The sequence below is a fragment of the Epinephelus lanceolatus genome, chromosome 10 (genome assembly GCF_041903045.1).
Source record: "Epinephelus lanceolatus isolate andai-2023 chromosome 10, ASM4190304v1, whole genome shotgun sequence".
Lineage (NCBI taxonomy): Eukaryota > Metazoa > Chordata > Actinopteri > Perciformes > Serranidae > Epinephelus > Epinephelus lanceolatus.
In genome coordinates, this window is record NC_135743.1 from 35,561,118 (window position 1) to 35,580,671 (window position 19,554).

The 19,554-nt window shown below is 41.5% G+C and overlaps 1 protein-coding gene across 4 annotated transcripts in view; it reads left to right on the plus strand.

Moving 5' to 3' along the window:
* The window catches only part of oxr1a (oxidation resistance 1a), a 219,873-nt gene that overhangs the window by 85,178 nt on the left and 115,141 nt on the right, over nucleotides 1-19,554 (plus strand). For all 4 annotated transcript variants that reach the window (XM_078171977.1, XM_078171976.1, XM_078171979.1 and 1 more), the window contains one exon: nucleotides 17,689-17,885. In XM_078171977.1, the coding sequence (XP_078028103.1) occupies nucleotides 17,689-17,885 (197 nt within the window). The remainder of the gene's footprint in view (nucleotides 1-17,688; nucleotides 17,886-19,554) is intronic.

Sequence of the window (19,554 nt, forward strand, 5' to 3'; positions counted from 1 at the left end):
TGACTCTCTCGAGCAAGGACATTGTGGTTTACCTTTTTAATGTCGGTGAAAAAAGTAATGTCTACACAGTGCCTCCAAGTAAATAATGTTTTTGTTGGGGACTGTTTTCATTTGTTGCTTGAATTTATCAACAGGATTATGTGGGATCCACAGTGCCCATGTTAATGATTCTGAAGGAAAACCAATGGAGCTCTGTGACACAGAGCAGTAAGATCAGGCTTTGGCTACACAGGTACTACTTGTTAGGATGAATTTCTTATTGGTTTTGGACTTTTCATGGGATTTGTTGGCAAAATAGAAGTATAAAATGTCAACAGACTTTGCCCTTAAGATGATCGGCTCTGTGGCAGCAACCAGAGTTCTCTTGAAAGCTACATCTGTCTTTCAAGTCTCAGCTATGTTGTAGACTTAGGCCCTGTAAAGCTGAAAACTGATTCCAAGAGCTTTGGTTCAGCCGAACACAGGGTACAATTTCAGATAATTTTGAGCAGAATGTGATTACAGCACCAGACAGGTGGGCATCTGTGTGTTCTCTATAGGAAAATAAAAGCTTAGCCAATCCAAGGCCATTTTAACTGGTGATGTCATGTTGTGTTTCCCATGCTTAGAGCCTGAGTCTGTCCACACAGAGACAGGAAGGCTGCTTTTTGCTGCTTCAAGGACAAATCAATCGAAATCAAATCAGCATTTATTTGTCACATACACAGTCATACACAGTAGCTACAACATGCAGGCAAATTATTTTCATGCCAGCTCCAGAAACAACTATGAAATAGAGAAAACAAAATAAAATAAAAATGAATAACATGAAATAAGTAGCATTAAAAGTAGAAAAATATTTTACAAAATAAAACAGAGTAAAATATTTTACAACAACAAACAATAAAACAGTGTATCAGTTGAATCTGTAAAAAATAAAATAGAATGCATTTCAGAAAAACTGAATATAATCGGTACATATGACATGCAGTGAGTGACAGGTTCATGGATTTTATTTATGAGTTATGAATAATGTGTATTGAGTTTTGGGTGTGAAAGTCACTGGTTCAGGGGCCAGATGTCCTGAAGGAAGAAACACATCCACTCGGTTTTGGCCTTGAGGGAGCAGTATCATCTTCCTGACCACTGCAGAGAGAAGAGTCTGTTGTTGGGGTAAATGAGGTTTTTATGATCCTGTCAGCCCTTGTCCTGCACCTCCTGGTGTAAATGTTTTGTAGGGTTGTGAGTTCACATCTAATGGTGCATTCTGCTGACCACACCACCCTCTGCAGGGAGGGTCAGGTAATCCCTCCTAGTGCTGCTCCCAAAACAGGCAGTGATGCTGCCTGTCGGGACGCTCTCGACGGCGCAGGTGTAGAAAGACTTTAGCACCTTGAGTCCCTGAGGCGTCTGAGGGGGAAGAGACACAGACGGGCTTTCTTTACCAAGGTGCTGACGTGAGAGGACCATAATAAATCCTCTATGATGCAGGTACCGAGGTATCTGAAGCTATCCACCCTCTCCTCCGGGGCCCCGTTTATTTTGCGGGGTTCTTCTCCTGCGTCTTTCCAAAGTCCACTATAAGCTCCTTAGTTTTGCTGACGTTCACAGAGAGGTTGTTTTCCTGGCACCAGTTCAGACACAGTGCAAATGAGATGGATGGGGTCTGGCACAGGGGCGTTTTGCACTAATTAAAGTGGGCAGCCAATCAAAGGTCTGTGCTTCAACAAATGAGGGTGGTTTCACAGCCACCCCTGCTCCGGGTCAGATGGGATGTTTATATCTCTGGCAGTATTGTTTATCTGTCTTTCAGACATTTGCAAAGGAGAAAGGGAGAAGAGAATGTTTTTGTTAACTTTTTTAATTGATTTTTTGCTTTCCAAAATGGGGCATCCATCACACAAGATCACCATGAGTCACTGCACCCTCTGCCCACACTGCTCTCAAAGCTTTAGTAACAACCAAAAAGACTAATTAGTCAAAATGTAGCAAGCAAATTAAACACAAAACAAAGTTCTGCAACCATGAATTTTTCTCTCCAAGATTTTCTTAATGTTAGATGAAATATTTGTCTGCCTTTACTCAGCTTTTCATCTTATCTAGGTTCTGTATGTGACATTCAGAGCATTTACATAGCAGCACTATCAGTGTTTTCTATGTAAAGATATAGTGGAGTAATGACATCCTGAGCAGAGAATGGAGTCATGCCTCTTCTTTGTGTGTTGTATTCCAAGCTTCTCCGTTGTTTGTTTTGTAAACCAGTCCGGCTCCACATACATGTGTGTATCCAACTTGCTAGTTCTTCAGCGCCTCTTTGCACTGCGTTCATACGGTGGTTACCACTGATAGTGGGATGGCGTGGTCTGGTTCCCCTCTGGTTAACAACCTTTGCTCTGTTAGCACTGTTGCTATTGTTTAGCACTCTTTATTTGGTTAACTCCGTTAGCTGCTGGCATAACCATGATTAGAACCATAGCCAGACAACTCATTTGCTCTGAATTTTGCATTGAGCACCTTTAAAGAAATAGTTGTGACATCTTTTTTTTTTTTTTTTTTTTTTTTAAACATGAGATGAGAAGAAAGATTGTGTTCTTTAAATACTTAATAAGCATAACCATTTGAAACATACCAGATCAGAATGGGCCGATAGCTTAGCCCCCAGTCTTGCTGCTTGCAGCTTTCTTGAGAACCAGTAGTTCAAACAGCTACACATTCGACACTGCACTTCCTCGGGACTTGGGCAATACACCTGCTATGACACAGTTGCATCTCCCAGCAATGCTAGAGTATATGCGTCATTTGCTGACAGCTAGGTATTTGGGACAAGGATATTTCCAGCAACATCTTACTATATAATGATGAAAAGTGTGTGCCTGTTCCACATTTTTCTCCTCACTGACTTGCTCAATCCATGTGAAATTTGGCACAGTGGTAGAGGGTAATGGGAGGATGCGAATGAAGCAATATTACTTCATTTGGCAAAAGGGGGGCGCTATAGCAACCGATTTAAATTGCAAACTTTGAATGGGCATATCTCATGCCCTGTATGTCGTAGAGACATGAAACTTTGCACAGAGATGCCTCTCCTCACGAGGAACAAATTTGCCTCAAGAACCCATAACTTCCTTTTATATAGATTTTCCACCATTTTGAATTTCTGCATGAAACTCGGTGAACATAATCTAGGGACCAATATCTAAAGTTCCCTTTTGGCAAAAGTTGGAAAACTTGCTAAAACTGAGCTTCTATAAGGCAATGACTTTAATTATCTGCCTTTCAACGTGCTACCTCAACTACTAATGTACAGTTTTAGCCCATTAACTATTCCACTATTGGCAATGGTACTACTGTACTTTCAGTAAAGCAATTCACAAAAACCCTGTCTGAATACATTGCTCTTCTTAATGGGTTCAGTTGACTATTTAATCTGCAATTTCCTATGACCTGTATCCCAAACACACACCATGTGAAACTGTACATGTGCAACTGTGCACTCAATGGGTACGGACTAGTAAGCATTGATTTTCTAAAGTGATATTGCTGATAGTTGCAATGTTTGCATTTGCTACAGTGTAACATCTCTGGTCTGTCTTTGTTTACCTGTTGTTGCAAGCGACTGAGAGCGAGTCGTATCCAGCATGCTGTTCAGCAGTGTAACAGTTGATAGGGGTCCCCTCTTAATCCACTACACAGTGTTACTGTAAGGCAGCCATACTTGTGCCGCTCCTGAGCCTAAGACAAATTTTTACGGGGACAATAAAGTATATCGTATGGCATGGCATGGTATCGCATAGCTTCAAGAATTCACCCTCTACACTGCACTTCCTTGGGTCCTCCACAATACACCTAAGTGTGAAGTTGATTGGCTGAGTGGTTGTTGAGAAAATCGATAGACAGACAGAGACAGAACAAAGAAGATATGAGACTCTTTTCATTTAGTCAGATGTTAAACTATTCTTTAAAGTACATTTGATTTGGCGTGAGATGTGAGCACAGGATCTTACACTACAACTTAATAAATTATCTCTTCATAACATACCAACTAGTCTCAGGTTCTATAATAATTGTAGCAGTTGGTGGTTGTGGGAAACTCTATCTTGCATTTTCCAGAAATGCACTTTTGTTGCTCAGAGATATCGCAGTGTGTTATTCTTCCTAACAAATTAAATACAATGTGGGAAGCCAGTAACTGTGATAATTAAAACTCTCCTTTTCATCTCTGCCGTCTTGCCTGCCCCTCCTGCTCTCTCCACCCATGATGATCTAACATGATACTCCACACACTGCTGAAAACTGCCAGTACTCAGAACACATCTCTGATTCCTGCACCACCACAAGCCACAGTGGCATGACGTTTCATCCACTACTTCTGCTGACCAATCGTGTCGATGCCTGTCGCCGGCGCTCGGCAAATGAGAGCGCAAGAGCAGGACTGAGGCTAGCAACGAGGAGGAGAAGGAGGAGGAGGAGGAGGAGGACAGTGGAAGACTGCAGTAACAGTCCCAAGGCCCCGCGGATACTCACTGAATCAAACGCTGAAGGCTGTGTATGATTGAGCTGCTGAGTCTGACGGGGTGTGTTTGTGTTTGTCGCCAAGATGGGGACAAAGAGAGCAAGTGTGCATGCTTTTTTTGTCTGTACGTGTCTATTTGCTGCTTGAGTGATACACAGAAAACCAGAAAGTGAGGGAGAAAAACATGCCCTAGAGTCGGAGCCAGACGTTTAATGAAGCAGTGATGTTTTTTTTTCTTTTGCCTCCCTTTCCGCCTTGTGTCAGCTAAGATAATTCCTCTGTTATTCAAGTGAAATGCTGGTGGCTGAGGGGTGTTTCTGTGTGATATCAATACATTTTAGAAAATGAATAGCAACTTTTACCCCAGCCGTGTGCTCATGAGCAGAACTGCTGATTTATGGACTGGTTTTTGATCAAAATGGAGCTGTTCGACATTGTTGGCAGATGCTGCTAAGTGATGGAGAAATCATTAGAAGTCGCTGTAGGGCTGGTTGGTTGGTGAGGCATTATGTGTGTTGGTATCTTCGTCTGGTCTTGTTTTAGTGTGTGTGCTGTCGGGCGGTTAAGGGATGATTTAAGTGTGCAAACTGGTGTCTGGGGGATTTTATTTAAACCCTCAGCCAGGGTAGTTTTTAAATTGAAGGCCAGGTTCAGCTTTACTTGTATTATTGTTACAGTATTCAGATCCTACACTTGAGTAACAGCACCAAAATTCATCATTAAAAGTACAGATCCTGCATTCAAAATCCTACTCAAATAAAAGTAAAGAAGTATTATCTAGATAGACAGATGGATAGAAAGATAGAAAGAACTTTATTCATCTCTGAAGGGAAATTCAACTGTCCAGTTGTCATAAAAAACAAAACCACACTTCCCCTCTCCAACAATAATACAGTGGTATTAAAATAAATACAATAAAATAAGAACTCTAAATTAAATTAAAATGGCCCATTCCACAGTCCATTCCAGTTGTGCACATTTGTTGTGCAGAAAAATGTCCCCTTTGACTGATTTATTATATGATGTTATTAAGCTGTTAATATAGATGAATTAGTACAGAAACAGCATTTCACTATTGTAGCAGGTCTAGGTGGAGCTAATTTAAACCTTTATACCTTGTCAAGAATTATAACAGAGTGGTTCCCAACCTAGAGACTGGGCCCTCTCAAAAGGTCTTAAGAAGTTATACTCACTGTATTCTGAAAGAAGTACATCAGACAGATAGTCCGTAGAAAAAAAAAACATGTCCTTCCTCCTCCTCCTACTGCTTGGCATTCACTAGAGTCAACTGCAGTGCACTGAAAACAACTAATCAGAGCCGAGGAATCTTTAATGCAGCTGTCTATCATGTCAATCACTGCTCGTGAAATGCAGGTCAAACTGTCAAACTAGGCAGCACTGATCAAATATGAATCAAGATTCTGTTTCAAGATTCTGATTCTATTTCCCCACCTCAAATGTTTTCAGAAATATATTTTAGTGTACTGTTTAGGTGTAAAATGAGAAAAGTTTGTGACCCAGGCGCCATGTTGAAAAGAATCTAGCCAAAATAAAGCACTGCCCGTCGGCTGGACCAGCTTTCTCATTTTACAGAGAAACACTGCACTAAAATATGTTTCTGAAAACATTTGAGCAAGAAATAGGCAATGCAGTAACAGAATCTTGATCCATAATGGACAGTTTGACAGCAGTTCACGAGCAGTGATTGACAAGCTTGACAGCTGCGTTAGAGACTCCTCGGCTCTGATTGGTTGCTTTCCTTCATGTGTGTTAAGGCCATTAGAATCAATACAAGGAGCCAGAGTAATATGAGTTTTTCCATAGATCATTGTCTCATGTTCTGCTGTATGGATATAGAGACTCTTTCAGCAAATATGACTTGTCTTGCTTTCAAAATTTACTTGGATATAAAATGTACTTGAGGTATGGAAAGTAGTCATGTAAAGAAATGCCCTCAGTGACTGCATTATTTTATATAGATTAATTAAATTATTATCACTGAGGCATTTATATGTAAGCAGCATATCAGAGCAAGTCAAAATTAAACGACAAAATATGTCGTTTGTCAGTGCCCTGTAGAACAACACATGGTTTCTATTTAAATTACTACTTCCTGATGGTTAGGGTACATATATCATCATGGTTACAGCAACAAGGTTAAGGTTAGGGAACAGTTGTCATGGTTATAGTCGTTATGATTAAAAGGAACCAGCAATGACTGTCAGTAGGAAATGAACAGTGGTCCCCCTTGTTAAAGTCCCACATTTTGTTGACCCTTGTATCCTGACCTCCTCGCTGCGTAGATCTTGTTGCTGTAATAACATCGCCTTTTCTTCCGACAGATAGCAGTCATAATTCAAAACTAGAGGGCTTCGTCACTTGAACGTCAGCAGATGTTGTTTTGGGGCAGTAAATGTAGTTTAGTGAAAAGTAAAATATTCCCTCTGAAATGTAGTAGAGCAGAAGTACAAAGTAGCACAAGAATGGATGTACAAGTACCTCAAAATTGTCAGAAATGTATTTCTGGAATGTTCTTTTCCACCCTTGTACCTACATTTTTGGATGTTTAACACCTTATTGCAAATAACTAGCTAATAAATTGTGGCAAAGTGGGTTAAGTCAATTGAAGTGGACCCGTACAGCGTAAACAGCCTGAAGAAGCCAACATTCCTCCACCACAATCAGCTGTAAGGTCACTCAGAGTTTTCCCATTTCCATGCTGCAGTTCTGTCTAGTCTCAGTAGCACATCTCCCTTCCTTATTACAGTGTAACAGCAGAGACAGAAACACACACACGCAGGGTGCTTCTCATCTTTTTATCCTCCCATCCAGCCAGGCTGCAGGAGCTGGCCTCCGTCTGCCTTCACCGGTGGGAAACAAAAAAGCGAGCCATAAAAAAAAGTCAAAGAGAATGTTCAGGGTCTCAAAGAACTCCAAAAACAGGGGGAAAAAAACAAGCATTTGCTGAAAAGTAGATGTGTCAGGAATGAAAAATCACATCAAAACCGATATGCTGCTGAGGGGGGAATGCAAAATGGACACCCACTCAGCAAGGAAACAGTGCGTCTCGCTCCTCAGTAATAGGAAAGCTCTTTAATGTGTTACATAACTAATAAAAGAGATGGGAGATGGGTTTCACTTTTTGATGGCATTGTTCAACTGCGGCTCAAGGACTGGCACTTAACACATGCTTTCAAACAGCGCATTCAAACTCTGAATGACAAATGGTTGGTTGTTTTTCTAGTAAAATCCACAGTCGAATCCAGGAGATGGGATTTAATAATGCAGTGCAGGTTATGACTCTTCAGTTCATTTGACTTTTTATGTGCTTTGTGGCTGGCCTTTAGCTGCTACTCGCACCACTCTGATCCAGCGGCAGCCCAAGTTTAAAGCCTCATTGGTCAAAACTGCCACATAACCCTCTGACACAGAATTGCTGCTCTGGCATTTAGCAAGGGCAGATGAGCGTAATGCAGCGTACGGCTCCATACATCATTATGCGGAGGTGTCCGACAGCTGAACAGAGAGCAGCGAGGTCCAGCCGTATTTCATTAGGCTTCCTGATGCAACAGAGAGCCTCATTAACATGCATGGCCACAGGTTGTTGTTGCCCTCTCTTTTTCTCTGTGTGTCAGTATCGGAAGCCCAGCTTCAGTCTGACAGCCTCGACGGCGACTGACTCATTCTTATTAAGCTTAAGCTGGTCCACAGTTGTCCAGTTGTTTTGTTATGATTGCCTGCCTTGGAGACAGCAGGAACTGAAATCCCTGCAATCCATTTCAAATACTAATTTGATACAAGTGTGATGGATGGTGTGAAGACGAGAGGATGTTGACAAGAGCTGATTAGCAGATACTCAGGAGATTACTCCCTCAGGATTAGAAGACATCTCATGTTCTTGTATGTAAACCTAATGAGTCCTCATTCTAGTTGAGACTGCCTTATTAGTTTTTATAATTTAGAACTGATTAACCAAGGCTGTTAAACAAAGTGGCTGGTCACTAGGGCGGGGTATCCGACTTTAATTTTTTTTATGATACCGACTGGAATGTTTCCGTTGCACCAACTATTTATGAATATCAAGCATGACAAGATTTGTAGTCTTCATTAGATGTTTGTTGATCAGTTTACAAATCGAAATCAGATTCGCTCCATTTTTAGACTGGAATGGCTGCTTGTGTTTAGAAATTTAACTTTTCTTTGTATTCCATAATATCAAGAAAGTATCATCTTGGTTTCAGAACGTTACTTTTGTATCAGCATTGGTATTGAAAAATGTCAAACCATAACCATTACTATGGGTAAACACACATATATATGCAGACAGCTATGCTAATTTAGTATGCACAGGTCCATAACATAAGATACAATTTATGACAGTGTCATAGTTTCACAACAAACAATATGATGAAGACCAGGATTGTCTGCACACAGCTCTCAATATGGAGGCTGAGCTGGTGGCTAGCAGCTAACAAGAGTGCGAACAGTGCTAACAATGGCAACAGTGTTGACAAAGCTAACAGTGTTAACGTGGGCGGGACACTTCCTCTTGGACAAAGTTGCTGTAATTAGTGGTAACCACCCATAACTGCTGCATGAATGCAGAGCTGAACGGTGGTGACTAGCTAGCCAGTTGGATGCATGAACAGTCACTCACATGCACTAACATGCACGTATAGATGGAAGGTCTACTACACAAAGAACAGAGAAGCTTGGATTACAGCACACAGAGGAAGTGTGATTCCATTCTCTGCTCACTATATCCTTAAATAGCAAATAGTGAGTTTGTTGCTGTATCAATGTTCTGAATGTTGTATACAGAACCTTTAAGATACAGAAATAGGTACAATAGTGTACAGTTGGTTTATATGAGATTCTGTTGCTGAATACAGCTGCTGCAGTAGGAATGAGGTTGAGAAGTGAACTAAAACAGTAAAGTTGTGATCCATAAAGCCAAAACAATGAGCTGACAGCTACTAACATGTTCAGTGCAGCTGGGGGGAGCAGCAGAGTTGGGTGATAATTGTCTGTGGTTTGTGCACAATGAGCGACACCTTTTACATTACACATAGTCATTGAGTAACTTTTACTCTTCTGCACCAGTGATAGCCGTGGCTGGAGGCATTATGTTTTTGGGTTGTCCGTCAATTTGTCCATCTGTCCTTCTGTTTCATTCTCGTGAATGTGATATCTCAAGAATGCCTTGAGGGAATTTCTTAAAATTTGGCACAAACGACCACTTGGTCTCAGTGATGAACTAATTTGAATTTGGTTGTCAAATGTCAAGGTTACTGTGATCTTGCTGCTGTCTCATTCTTGTGAACGCGATATCTCAGGAGATTCTTGAGGGAATGTTCTTATATTTGGCACAAACATCCACCTGGACTGAGTCATAAACTTATTGTGTTTTGGTGATCAAAGGTCAAGATACTGTGACGTCAAAAAACATGTTTTTGGCCATAACTTCAACCATTACTCAATGCCGTAGAACAGAAAAGGAAAAATTTGGTCAGATACTGAATTGGTGGTGTTATCTTGGGTGTCCACCTGGCAACTGTGCTGATTGTATACATCTTCTGTGCTCCTGGGGAAAGGTGTGTGAAGCATTCATGTTTTAGAATTTGTATCTTCTTTGCAGCAGCATCCATATTTGAAGCATTATCAGCTGTCATTGCTACATATGAGTCTGGATAGACATTGACGTAAACAGTAACTGCAACTTGGCATACAACTGCAAAGCGGTAATTCTAGTTGGAATTAAAGTATTGATTAGTGCAGCTTTAAGATGCAAAAGTAAATGTTCCTGCAGTTTTGGAAGAAGCATATGAACAATATGCAAGGATAACATCATCTGCATACCTTGAATACCTTGCAAGTGCTTGATAAAGATAATAAGATCCTTGAACTTTAGTCACCAATCTCTTACTCTAACCCCTGTGTATTCTCAAAATTGGGCTACTTTGCAACAAATGAATGTGATAAGGTTTTTCCCTCCCTTTTCCTTCCAAGTTACATAAGCAGCATTCACAGTATTGGGACTCTAAGGCATCATTACTGTCAGACAGGTCATTTTGCCGCCAGCACTGCCAGACGGGTCATTGTGCTGCCAGCACTGTAACAGAGTATGACGTCAACCCAGCCTTCCCCAAGAGTCTTTATATAGCACAGCACCCTATCTGCTGCTATATGTAAACACCAATTCCCTTAAAAATGTGTTATGTTGTAGCTGCAAGGCACCGAGAAACGAAGCAAAGAGGAGGAATGGAAGGCCATGCAGCCCCCTTTTTTCTAGGTCTAATCCCTCTTAGTAGGGGAGCGATAAGCGTGTTTTGACTTAGCCCCAAATTTCCTGTTGTTTATGCATCTTTTGCCAAACCACGTGGATCTCGGTAGAGTCGGATAATCTTCGTGATGCCAGTTTGGCAGGGCTTCAAATATACCACTGCCTCCTGGCCCAGGTCAAATCACAACAGCAGGGTAGAAAACAAAATGCCTCTGCGTCTGTTTGCCTTCATTTCTTCCTCTCTCTATTCATCTTTGTATAAGCATTTACTCATAGATAGGAATCTGTCAGAGCTGGTGGCTTTGTTGACGTGCGCCTCTCATTCCTCTCTGGTGCTCATGAGCTCTCTGCTTGCAGGAGATGGAGATTGGTGCAATCACAGCTCAGGACGAAGCGTATTTACCCAGAGAAAAAAAACACCCCAACGTTAAACCAACGGCATCCTGAGCAGCCAGTCCCTTACTGGTGTGAGAGGAAAAGCCTCTTAATCTTGCTGCAATTTCCCACCATATTCTTTTTCTGGGTTTCACAGTTAAGAAGGGTGCATTTGTGGCGTGGTGTCCTCAGAGATTATCAGTTAGGTTGTGAAATGCTGTGCTTTCTAACACCTCACACTTTTAGCTTCATGTAGAGCAACAGGGAGTCCTCTAAATACAGTACACATTGCATCTAATGCTGTAGTTTTTTTGTCATGTATACCAGTTGCACTCCAAATAATTCTGACTGTGCAACTTGTGCAATTGTGTAGCCCCGTGTAATTGGTTTGAATCCAGAATGTTCCTGTTTTGGCTCGGTCATCAGTACACTACACTTAACAAGTTAATGGAAACCTGCTGAGAAAGTCGTGTTCTTAAGTTCGATATGGGATAATACTCATTTGTTGCTCCATTAACAGCAACGAGAAATGGAAACTGCTGAACACTGTAGCTGAAGTAGGTGCACAGCATTGCAAGTCTCAGGGTTACATTACCTCTTTAGAGATTCTGCAAGTCCAGTAATGCTGTGCTCACAGCTGGGATGTGCATTAGAAAGGACTACGCTGACCACAAGTCAGCTCTTAGCAGGCTCTCAACTTCCTAATGGGGCCTCAAATGAACTTCTGAGTGTTGAAAAACATCTATGAATGTTGTAAATGTTGCAATGTAAAATGACATGGCAAAAATGACTACTTGTACAGCATTTATTTACATCCTTGTCATTCATTTGACACGCTCTTGTGTGAATGCAACCGCTGTCCCTCATGGCCCCACACAGGTGATCCATGAGAGCCTGTGACCAGGACATTGTTACCAGAGTACAGAGCCCGAGGCAGTGGGAAATGTTGGCACCACGCAGCCTGTAAGCAGAAGAAAATGCTGACCTGACAGTACATATACTGCAGCAAGAAAAAATAAAACAAGCTTTATTGGACAAAAACTCAACAGTGGAGAGCTGAGGGTGGAACATTTGGGGACAGTGAGGAGGAAAACAAGTACAGTCCTCTGGTGTTAGACCTGACATCAGGTTACAGTAGTGAGCCTGAGATCTTTGGCACATGTCAGTGCCAGTTTACCTCATTGAGCAGTGGAACTGTTAGTATTGGCCTGATAAGACAGTCAGTTTGTACCGTTATAAACCCAGCAGCCTGCTCTTGAATACCTCTATTTCAAGACCAGGCAGTGCTACTTCTCCATAGTGTGTCTTGACCATGTTTAGTTGAGACATTTAGCTTTATTCACAGATGTGTACAGGAAATCTCAATTTTATTCCAAATGAGCTTGTTAAAACTGAGCAAGAATATTTAGTTACTTATATTTACATTCTTATAAAGTTCTTATCACAATGTAAGCAAATCTTCAACATTTGTACTACTGGTTGCAAAAAGAAGTCCATTTGTATAGATGTCTATGAGAAAATGATCCTACAGGCCGTCAGTAAACAGTCTTCTTGAGTACAGCGTGATGTTCATTTTGTAAATTATGGTCCCGTTTAGAGTAAAATGACAATAAAGCAGGGTGTGCTTTAGGGTGTGGCTACCTTGAGATTGACAAGTCTCTACCACGACAGTGGAACAAAATTTTTTCATGACAGAGTGACGAAATGTATGCTTTGTTTTTGCTGACGACTTGTCTAAAATGTTAGTGGTGGTGGGCTAGTGGACATTCAACATTAGAGGAGAGAAGAACAGAGTGATGGTACGTGTAAGCACAGGTGCTTCTACCTGCTTGGCATTCCTGCCTGTCGCACCTCCGACGGTGCCATTGTGCAGGCTGCAGGGTCATTAGCCAGGAGCCACCCTTGTCAGAGGTTTCGCCCCATTATGCCCAGAACATCTCGGGGTGGTGGGGCAGCGGTAGGGATGTCTCCCTACCATCCCCTGCAGCCTGCTTAGGATCCTTCCCTTCCCCACGCCTTGTCCTTCCTCCGGAGCCAGATCCAAAAGCACCCTTGCTCTGCCTCCTCCGCCAGATCTTGGAGGGCCCGCTTCCTTTTGGGACCTGTAACTCCGAGAGTTTTCAGGAGTCGCTGTGTGGATGTTCTAGTGAAGCCCCTGCACCCGACTTCCACTGGGAAAGTGAATGCTCTCCATCCAGCTTGCGAGCACGTGGCTGCCAGTTCTGCGTACCTCTCCTTCTTTCTCTCATGTGCAGCCTCCATCTCTTCTTCCCATGGGACGGTCAGCTCTACCATAATAACTGTCCTGGCAGGAACTGAGCAGAGCACGATGTCTGGACATAGAGATGACATAGTGATCTCTGCAGGGAATTTCAGCTGGCGGTCGAGGTCGGCAGCTAACTGCCACTCGCTTCCTAGTGATAGGAGGGACTGCTCGTTCTTGGTGCAGCGCTGCGTTTCTCTCCCTTGCCTGAAGAACTGGATCCACCTCTGGGTTGTAGGTGTGCTGGCCCTGTTTAAATTATTTTATTCAATGTATTAGAAAAAAATTATTTAAACTAGGAAGCTGAGAACAGCTTTGCTTGCAGTTACTTTCTACTGCTGTATGAGATCATACCCGGGATGGGTTAACACCAGTTAATAGTGCTCATATGCTTCGCTAGCCTGACTGTGGGTAGTGGAGCTGTTAAACAGATTTGTGGAGTTTGTTGTTGGCAGCAGTAGCTGTTAGCATTTAGCTCTGCTTGTTAGCTGCTGAGTTAGCAACTGATAACTGACAGCAAATACGTTACTTTAATGAGCTTAGCCTGCATTGTCTCATTTTGCTGGGACTGACTGACACAAGATTGTGCTGCATCCGTCACTGTTACGTCCCACCTGTGAAGAAGTTCTCCATGAATAAATTGCTATTTGATTGAACTCTGCTGTCATGCTATAAAAAGGCATGAATGAACTGCACACACACTGTCATTCTGTTTACCCATCTCCGTTTCCATCTTTCTTTGAGATGTAAACTTTAACACATGGATTCTGTTTCTTCCTTCTCATTTGATCTCTGACACACACACACACACACACACACACACACATTCTGTTTTGATGTGGTTTGGCCTTGTAGCTCAGTGAAACAGAGCTAGAAGAAGGGCTTCTGCTCTACTGATTAGACAGTAATTAGTACCAACTCCTAAGGGAGTGGAGATAAACTTCACACAGCTTGACACTCTTCCTCTCTGTCTCCGTGTCTGTCTCTCTCCCGTCCTCCACAGCCATTAACAGCAGTTCTCGCTCATTCTCCAGCCTCATTATGTGCCATCCAAACAAACAGGCAGCTTTCCTCAAAGTAGTCATCAGCACAATCTGGTGTATCCATTCAACTCCATCTACCTTTTTTTAGCTTCATGAAAACTTCCACCACATGCAGCTCTGTTAGGAAAAGAAAGAACCTTAGCTAGAAAAAATCGTTAAAAAAAATGTAGAAAGAAATGCAGTCCATTAAGGGCTGTTTTTAGTTTTAGTGAATGTATTTGTAAAAAAAAAAAAAAAAAAAAGGGTCAGTGAGTGAGTTTCTTTGAGACTAAATAGACTTTGGGGAACACTTCTGTGAAGCAGAACATAATTTCTTCTGGTGTTTATTCACAGCTCAGCCTACTCTGTTTGCCTCCTCCCCCGGACTGTTTGGGTTTGTTCGATTTGGAAATAACACACACACACACGCACACACACACACACACAGTGATGGACAGCATTTCCATGGAGATTATGCATTTTCATTAGCCAGTTAGACACTATGTCATGTGTGCTGCTTTGGTCTATCAGGGGATGGGCACTTGGGTGAAATGGCCAGAAAGATTCTGTATGCTTCAGCAGTTTTGCTGGAATGATTGAAAGTGTGTGCGAAGGAGCGGAGTGCTGGGAATCTTGTATTGCTGTTTCAGGACTTTTTTTAGACCACAGATAGATAGTGTTTCAGGAGCCATTCTCCTTTTTTTTATGCCAAGTTTTTACTGGAGCTCCCAGCGATGATCTTGTTTTTTTACTTTCCTTATGATGTGTGTTCTGTCTGTATGTGACTGTGAGAACATATGTAAGTGGATAGACCTGCTGCTGAGTTTTTTGGGATTACCTGTTGAGATTAGCCTAGTGAACTAATTTATTAACTGTGCAAACCCAAACCCAGGATCTCGTCATCCTTTTAATAGGCTTTGAGGAGTTGTCCTCAGCAGATTTGACGTGACCCAGCTCAGCTGGCCTTTGATACACTTTACATAAGCAGTCTTCTTCTAAGGCCTTTTCTTTTAAAAGAGAATGAATGTTTACATGGACATGAAAAGCCGTTCATCATCAGGTTCTTGGAGTTTGAGTATGTAAACACCATGTCCAGTTTTCAGAGACCCTGATAAGACATTATATTGTTTATGAGAAACTCAAATATGCTACCTGGAGTACTCTGACAGAAACTGGGATACTGTTGGCCACTCGTTTTTCTTTAGTTAGCTGATTGGTTCTTGCCATAATATGAATTTTAACAGTTGTCCAATAGGGCTGTCGGCTGTGTATTAACCTGACTTCTGCACAACACAACTGATGGTCCCAACCCCATTGATAAAGCAAGAAATTCCACTAATTAACCCTGATAAGGCACACCTGTGAAGTGGAAACCATTTCAGGTGACTACCTCTTGAAGCTCATGGAGAGAATGCCAAGAGTGTGCAAAGCAGTAATCAGAGCAAAGGGTGGCTATTTTGAAGAAACTAGAATATAAAACATGTTTTCAGTTATTTCACCTTTTTTTGTTAAGTACATAACTCCACATGTGTTCATTCATAGTTTTGATGCCTTCAGTGAGAATCTACAATGTAAATAGTCATGAAAATAAAGAAAACGCATTGAATGAGAAGGTATGTCCAAACTTTTGGCCTGTACTGTAGTTTGTCCTGGTTATCGAGCGCCGGCAATGATCGCGCAGGCACAGCTTTAGGAGAAATGTTTTGGTTATCAAAGAGGATGCATAATTTCATCCACTGCTTCCCTGTTCTATATGTGGTGACAGTAACAGGCTGAAACTGGTGTGAAGAGCTGTAATATGAGAGTAGCATAACATTCGCTTCTTTTAGAAATAGCTCAAGACATAGTGTGTATGTAATTTTGAGAGCGAATGAGACATTGAGACAGTTGTGGGAGATTGGAGCAGAGAAGAAATAAGCAGTTAAGTTGTCAAGTGGTAGTTAATGTACAGTGTATTGTTCAATATCGCTGCAGTGTCACTCTCATCTCCCATTACTGGTTTTGGTAAACATCACAGTGCATGTGCAAATAGACTGCAATAACTAATAAATAAATAAGTATCCAGGTTACTAGTATTTTTTTATGTATACAGGGAATATGAATAATTCATTTTCTCATTATGTCATGAATATGACCATAACTGAGATAACCCTCATAAAGAGTTATTCATGTCCATGTAAACGCACTCAGTCTTTATGGAATAATCTGTCATTCTAGACTGTTGCTGACATTTTCATTTAGAAATTACATTACAATCTGAATCCAGTGTGGAAGTGGCAGAGTCCGCCACTAACAATGAAGATATAAAGAGAGATATTTACAGATTGTAAATACAGTGAATGACTATTGCAGAAAAAATTTTGACCATAAATAGTATCAAAAAGGGGATTTTATTTTGTTAATACATCATACCTTTAAGATGCTTATAAAAGGGTAACTCCAGCAGTTTACATATCAGAATCTGTTTATAGGTCATCAGAAAAGTTGCTTTATATGTTTAAAAAAAGCTGAGTATAACCCATCCATATCTTCTACTAAACTTTTGGTTGTTCAGTTGTATTGTGGCTAATGTAGGTGCCAGGTTTTGACAATGTAGACAGATGCCTGAGCATGAAGTGCTCTAGAAATGTTCTGAAGAATCTGAAGGACCTGGTTCAAGGCTGTGGTGCAGCAATCCTCGACTACTTGTAAAAGATCCAAGGATGTTGTGCTAAGATGGGTGAAAGGAGAGTTACAGTGGGCTAGATGGGATGAAATGAAAACATAAATTATCATCTGCAACATTTCCACCACCATAGAGTACCATACATTTGCTTCAACATTTGTTCTGCAGGTTGTTACTCACTGAAGTTTTTGTCTCCAGTAAGGTTTTCTCTGGACTCCTGCTGTCCTCCTCCGATATCCCCCTGCTTTATCCCTTTTTACTGTAGAGAGAGCTCTGCACTGAGCCAGCAGAGCCATGCTAATAAATTCACCCTTAACAAGAGTGTGATTAGCCTATTGATTATTTCCCCGAACTTCCTTGCCGCTGCAAAAATTGTCTTGCACGGTTACATTTCTGTGACACGGCACATTGGCATATACAACCTCACATGCAAATATGCTTTGATAGACTTGCCTTTGAACAGTGAAGGTCGCACAACATTTCCCACTCCACTGCATATTCACAATGACACTTGGCACATAAAATATTTTTTAATCTTACAAACATGATAATATGTTCTGCCTCTGTGGTTTGCTTGTCCCCCTGCAGACTGAAGAAGAAGTCTCAGTCGGTGGATATAGCCAGTCAAGGTTTCTCCCCGACTCTGGTGCCAGCCTCGCCCCTCAACAAGGCTGCACCACCTGTTGCCAAGACAACGACCGTCCTTGCCGTGCAGGAAAACAACACTACCAACTCCCAGCGCCGCAGCCCCCGGTGTGGTGAGCTGAAGAGAGGCTACACCATAGGTAAATGACACAGGGGCTGAGGGGTCTGTCTGTCTGTTTGTGTAGCAACTGAGGATGCAGAATCTAACTTACTTTATGATTACTTTATTCCTGCATACATTTCTCCCCAACATCAATTTGCCACCTGGTCGAGGGATTCAAACCAACAACTTCCTTACAGCTTCATTCCCCTGAACTCTCAGCCAAAGAAATCAAACAACCATGAACATATGTTGTAATCATATTGTGTATTATTAGAACATTTAATTAGATTTTGATGTCCAATTATCAGACATTATCCAGCAGATATTACATTATCAGTTGCTTCTGAGATTCTGGGTAAGGGCTTGTTATTAATCTGCATGTGTATGTGGGGATGTTTAAAGTTCATGCACTCTCTGAACTGTTGACATGAACTTCTCACTCAGGCAAACCTCACCGTGTCACATCCATGGCCAGCTCTCCCCGTTTCTCATCCTCTAATTCATTTCCTGCCTACAAATTATAATTACGTGACTGTGATGAGATTTATTCCTGTGATGAATCCTATTTTGGGTGGGGGAGTGGGTGGGAGGGTGCTGCAGGGGGGGGCAGCTGTCTGCTGCTGGTCTATTTATGTGTCGGAGGTTTAGGTTGCCACTGTGAGAGTAAGTGCACTTCAGGGAGCTAACTTTTCACAGATGATGAAATGAGTTTGAGCTAAACTAATTCCAAACTCATGAATGCAATGCGTCTCTTTTCGCTTTATTGATGTGATTCAGTTAGCAAGCTGCTCGGGTCAAGGTTAGAGAGAGGGAGCGTGTAGGAAAAAGTACATGAGCAGGACTCTGTATAACCACTGAAAGTAATCTGAGAGATCTTTGACTGATTCCTTTTATATTAGTGGCGACATGTTTGGCGCTTGTTGCTGTGCTGTGACTTCACCACATAGTTCTTTTTCCCTGACTGTAATTACTTGATATAATGCATACCACAAACTGCTGTAGCTGCTGCAGGACTTTATTTTTATGTCTTCGATTTCAGGACTGCACATACAAACACTTTTGTGAACTTTGTAAAATTGGAATCAGTGTTGTGTCAGCCACCGTTAGCTTGTAGCAAAATTGACACAAATCAATATGAACCTGCCAACATTTCCAAAGACTCCAAATAAGTCTCGCTGACTTTCACGGAAATGTGTATATAATTATGTACAAGACAGAATTTGATTTTTCAATTTCATGCCATGTTGCAGCAAATGAAAATGGCACCTGAAAAATTCACTACATGCATGGTATCTTTTCAGAGATAACTTGGAAATAGACAGAGAATTTATGTGACATATATCAGATATGAAATTACGGGAAAAATCAGTAGTTATGAGGTGAGTTGTTTTACATACTATCTTAAGCTAGTTATACACTGTAAAGTTTTACTTTATGTGTACTAGTAAATTGTCTGCACTGTAAACAAAGCTCACGATGTATGTGCTAGCACTGTCTGATCATTAAGGCACGACCTCAGTGCTGACACTGGATGTGTATAATAGAAAACAAAACAGCCTGTTGGACCCTACAGACAATAAAGATTTGTTTGAAAGCACCGAGGCAGGTAGAAGTTTCCTTGCTAGCAGAGGTCTGTAACGTAACACCAGTATGACTCACAACAATGCCTAATTGCCAGTGTTTCTTTCGTTCATAGCATTGTGATA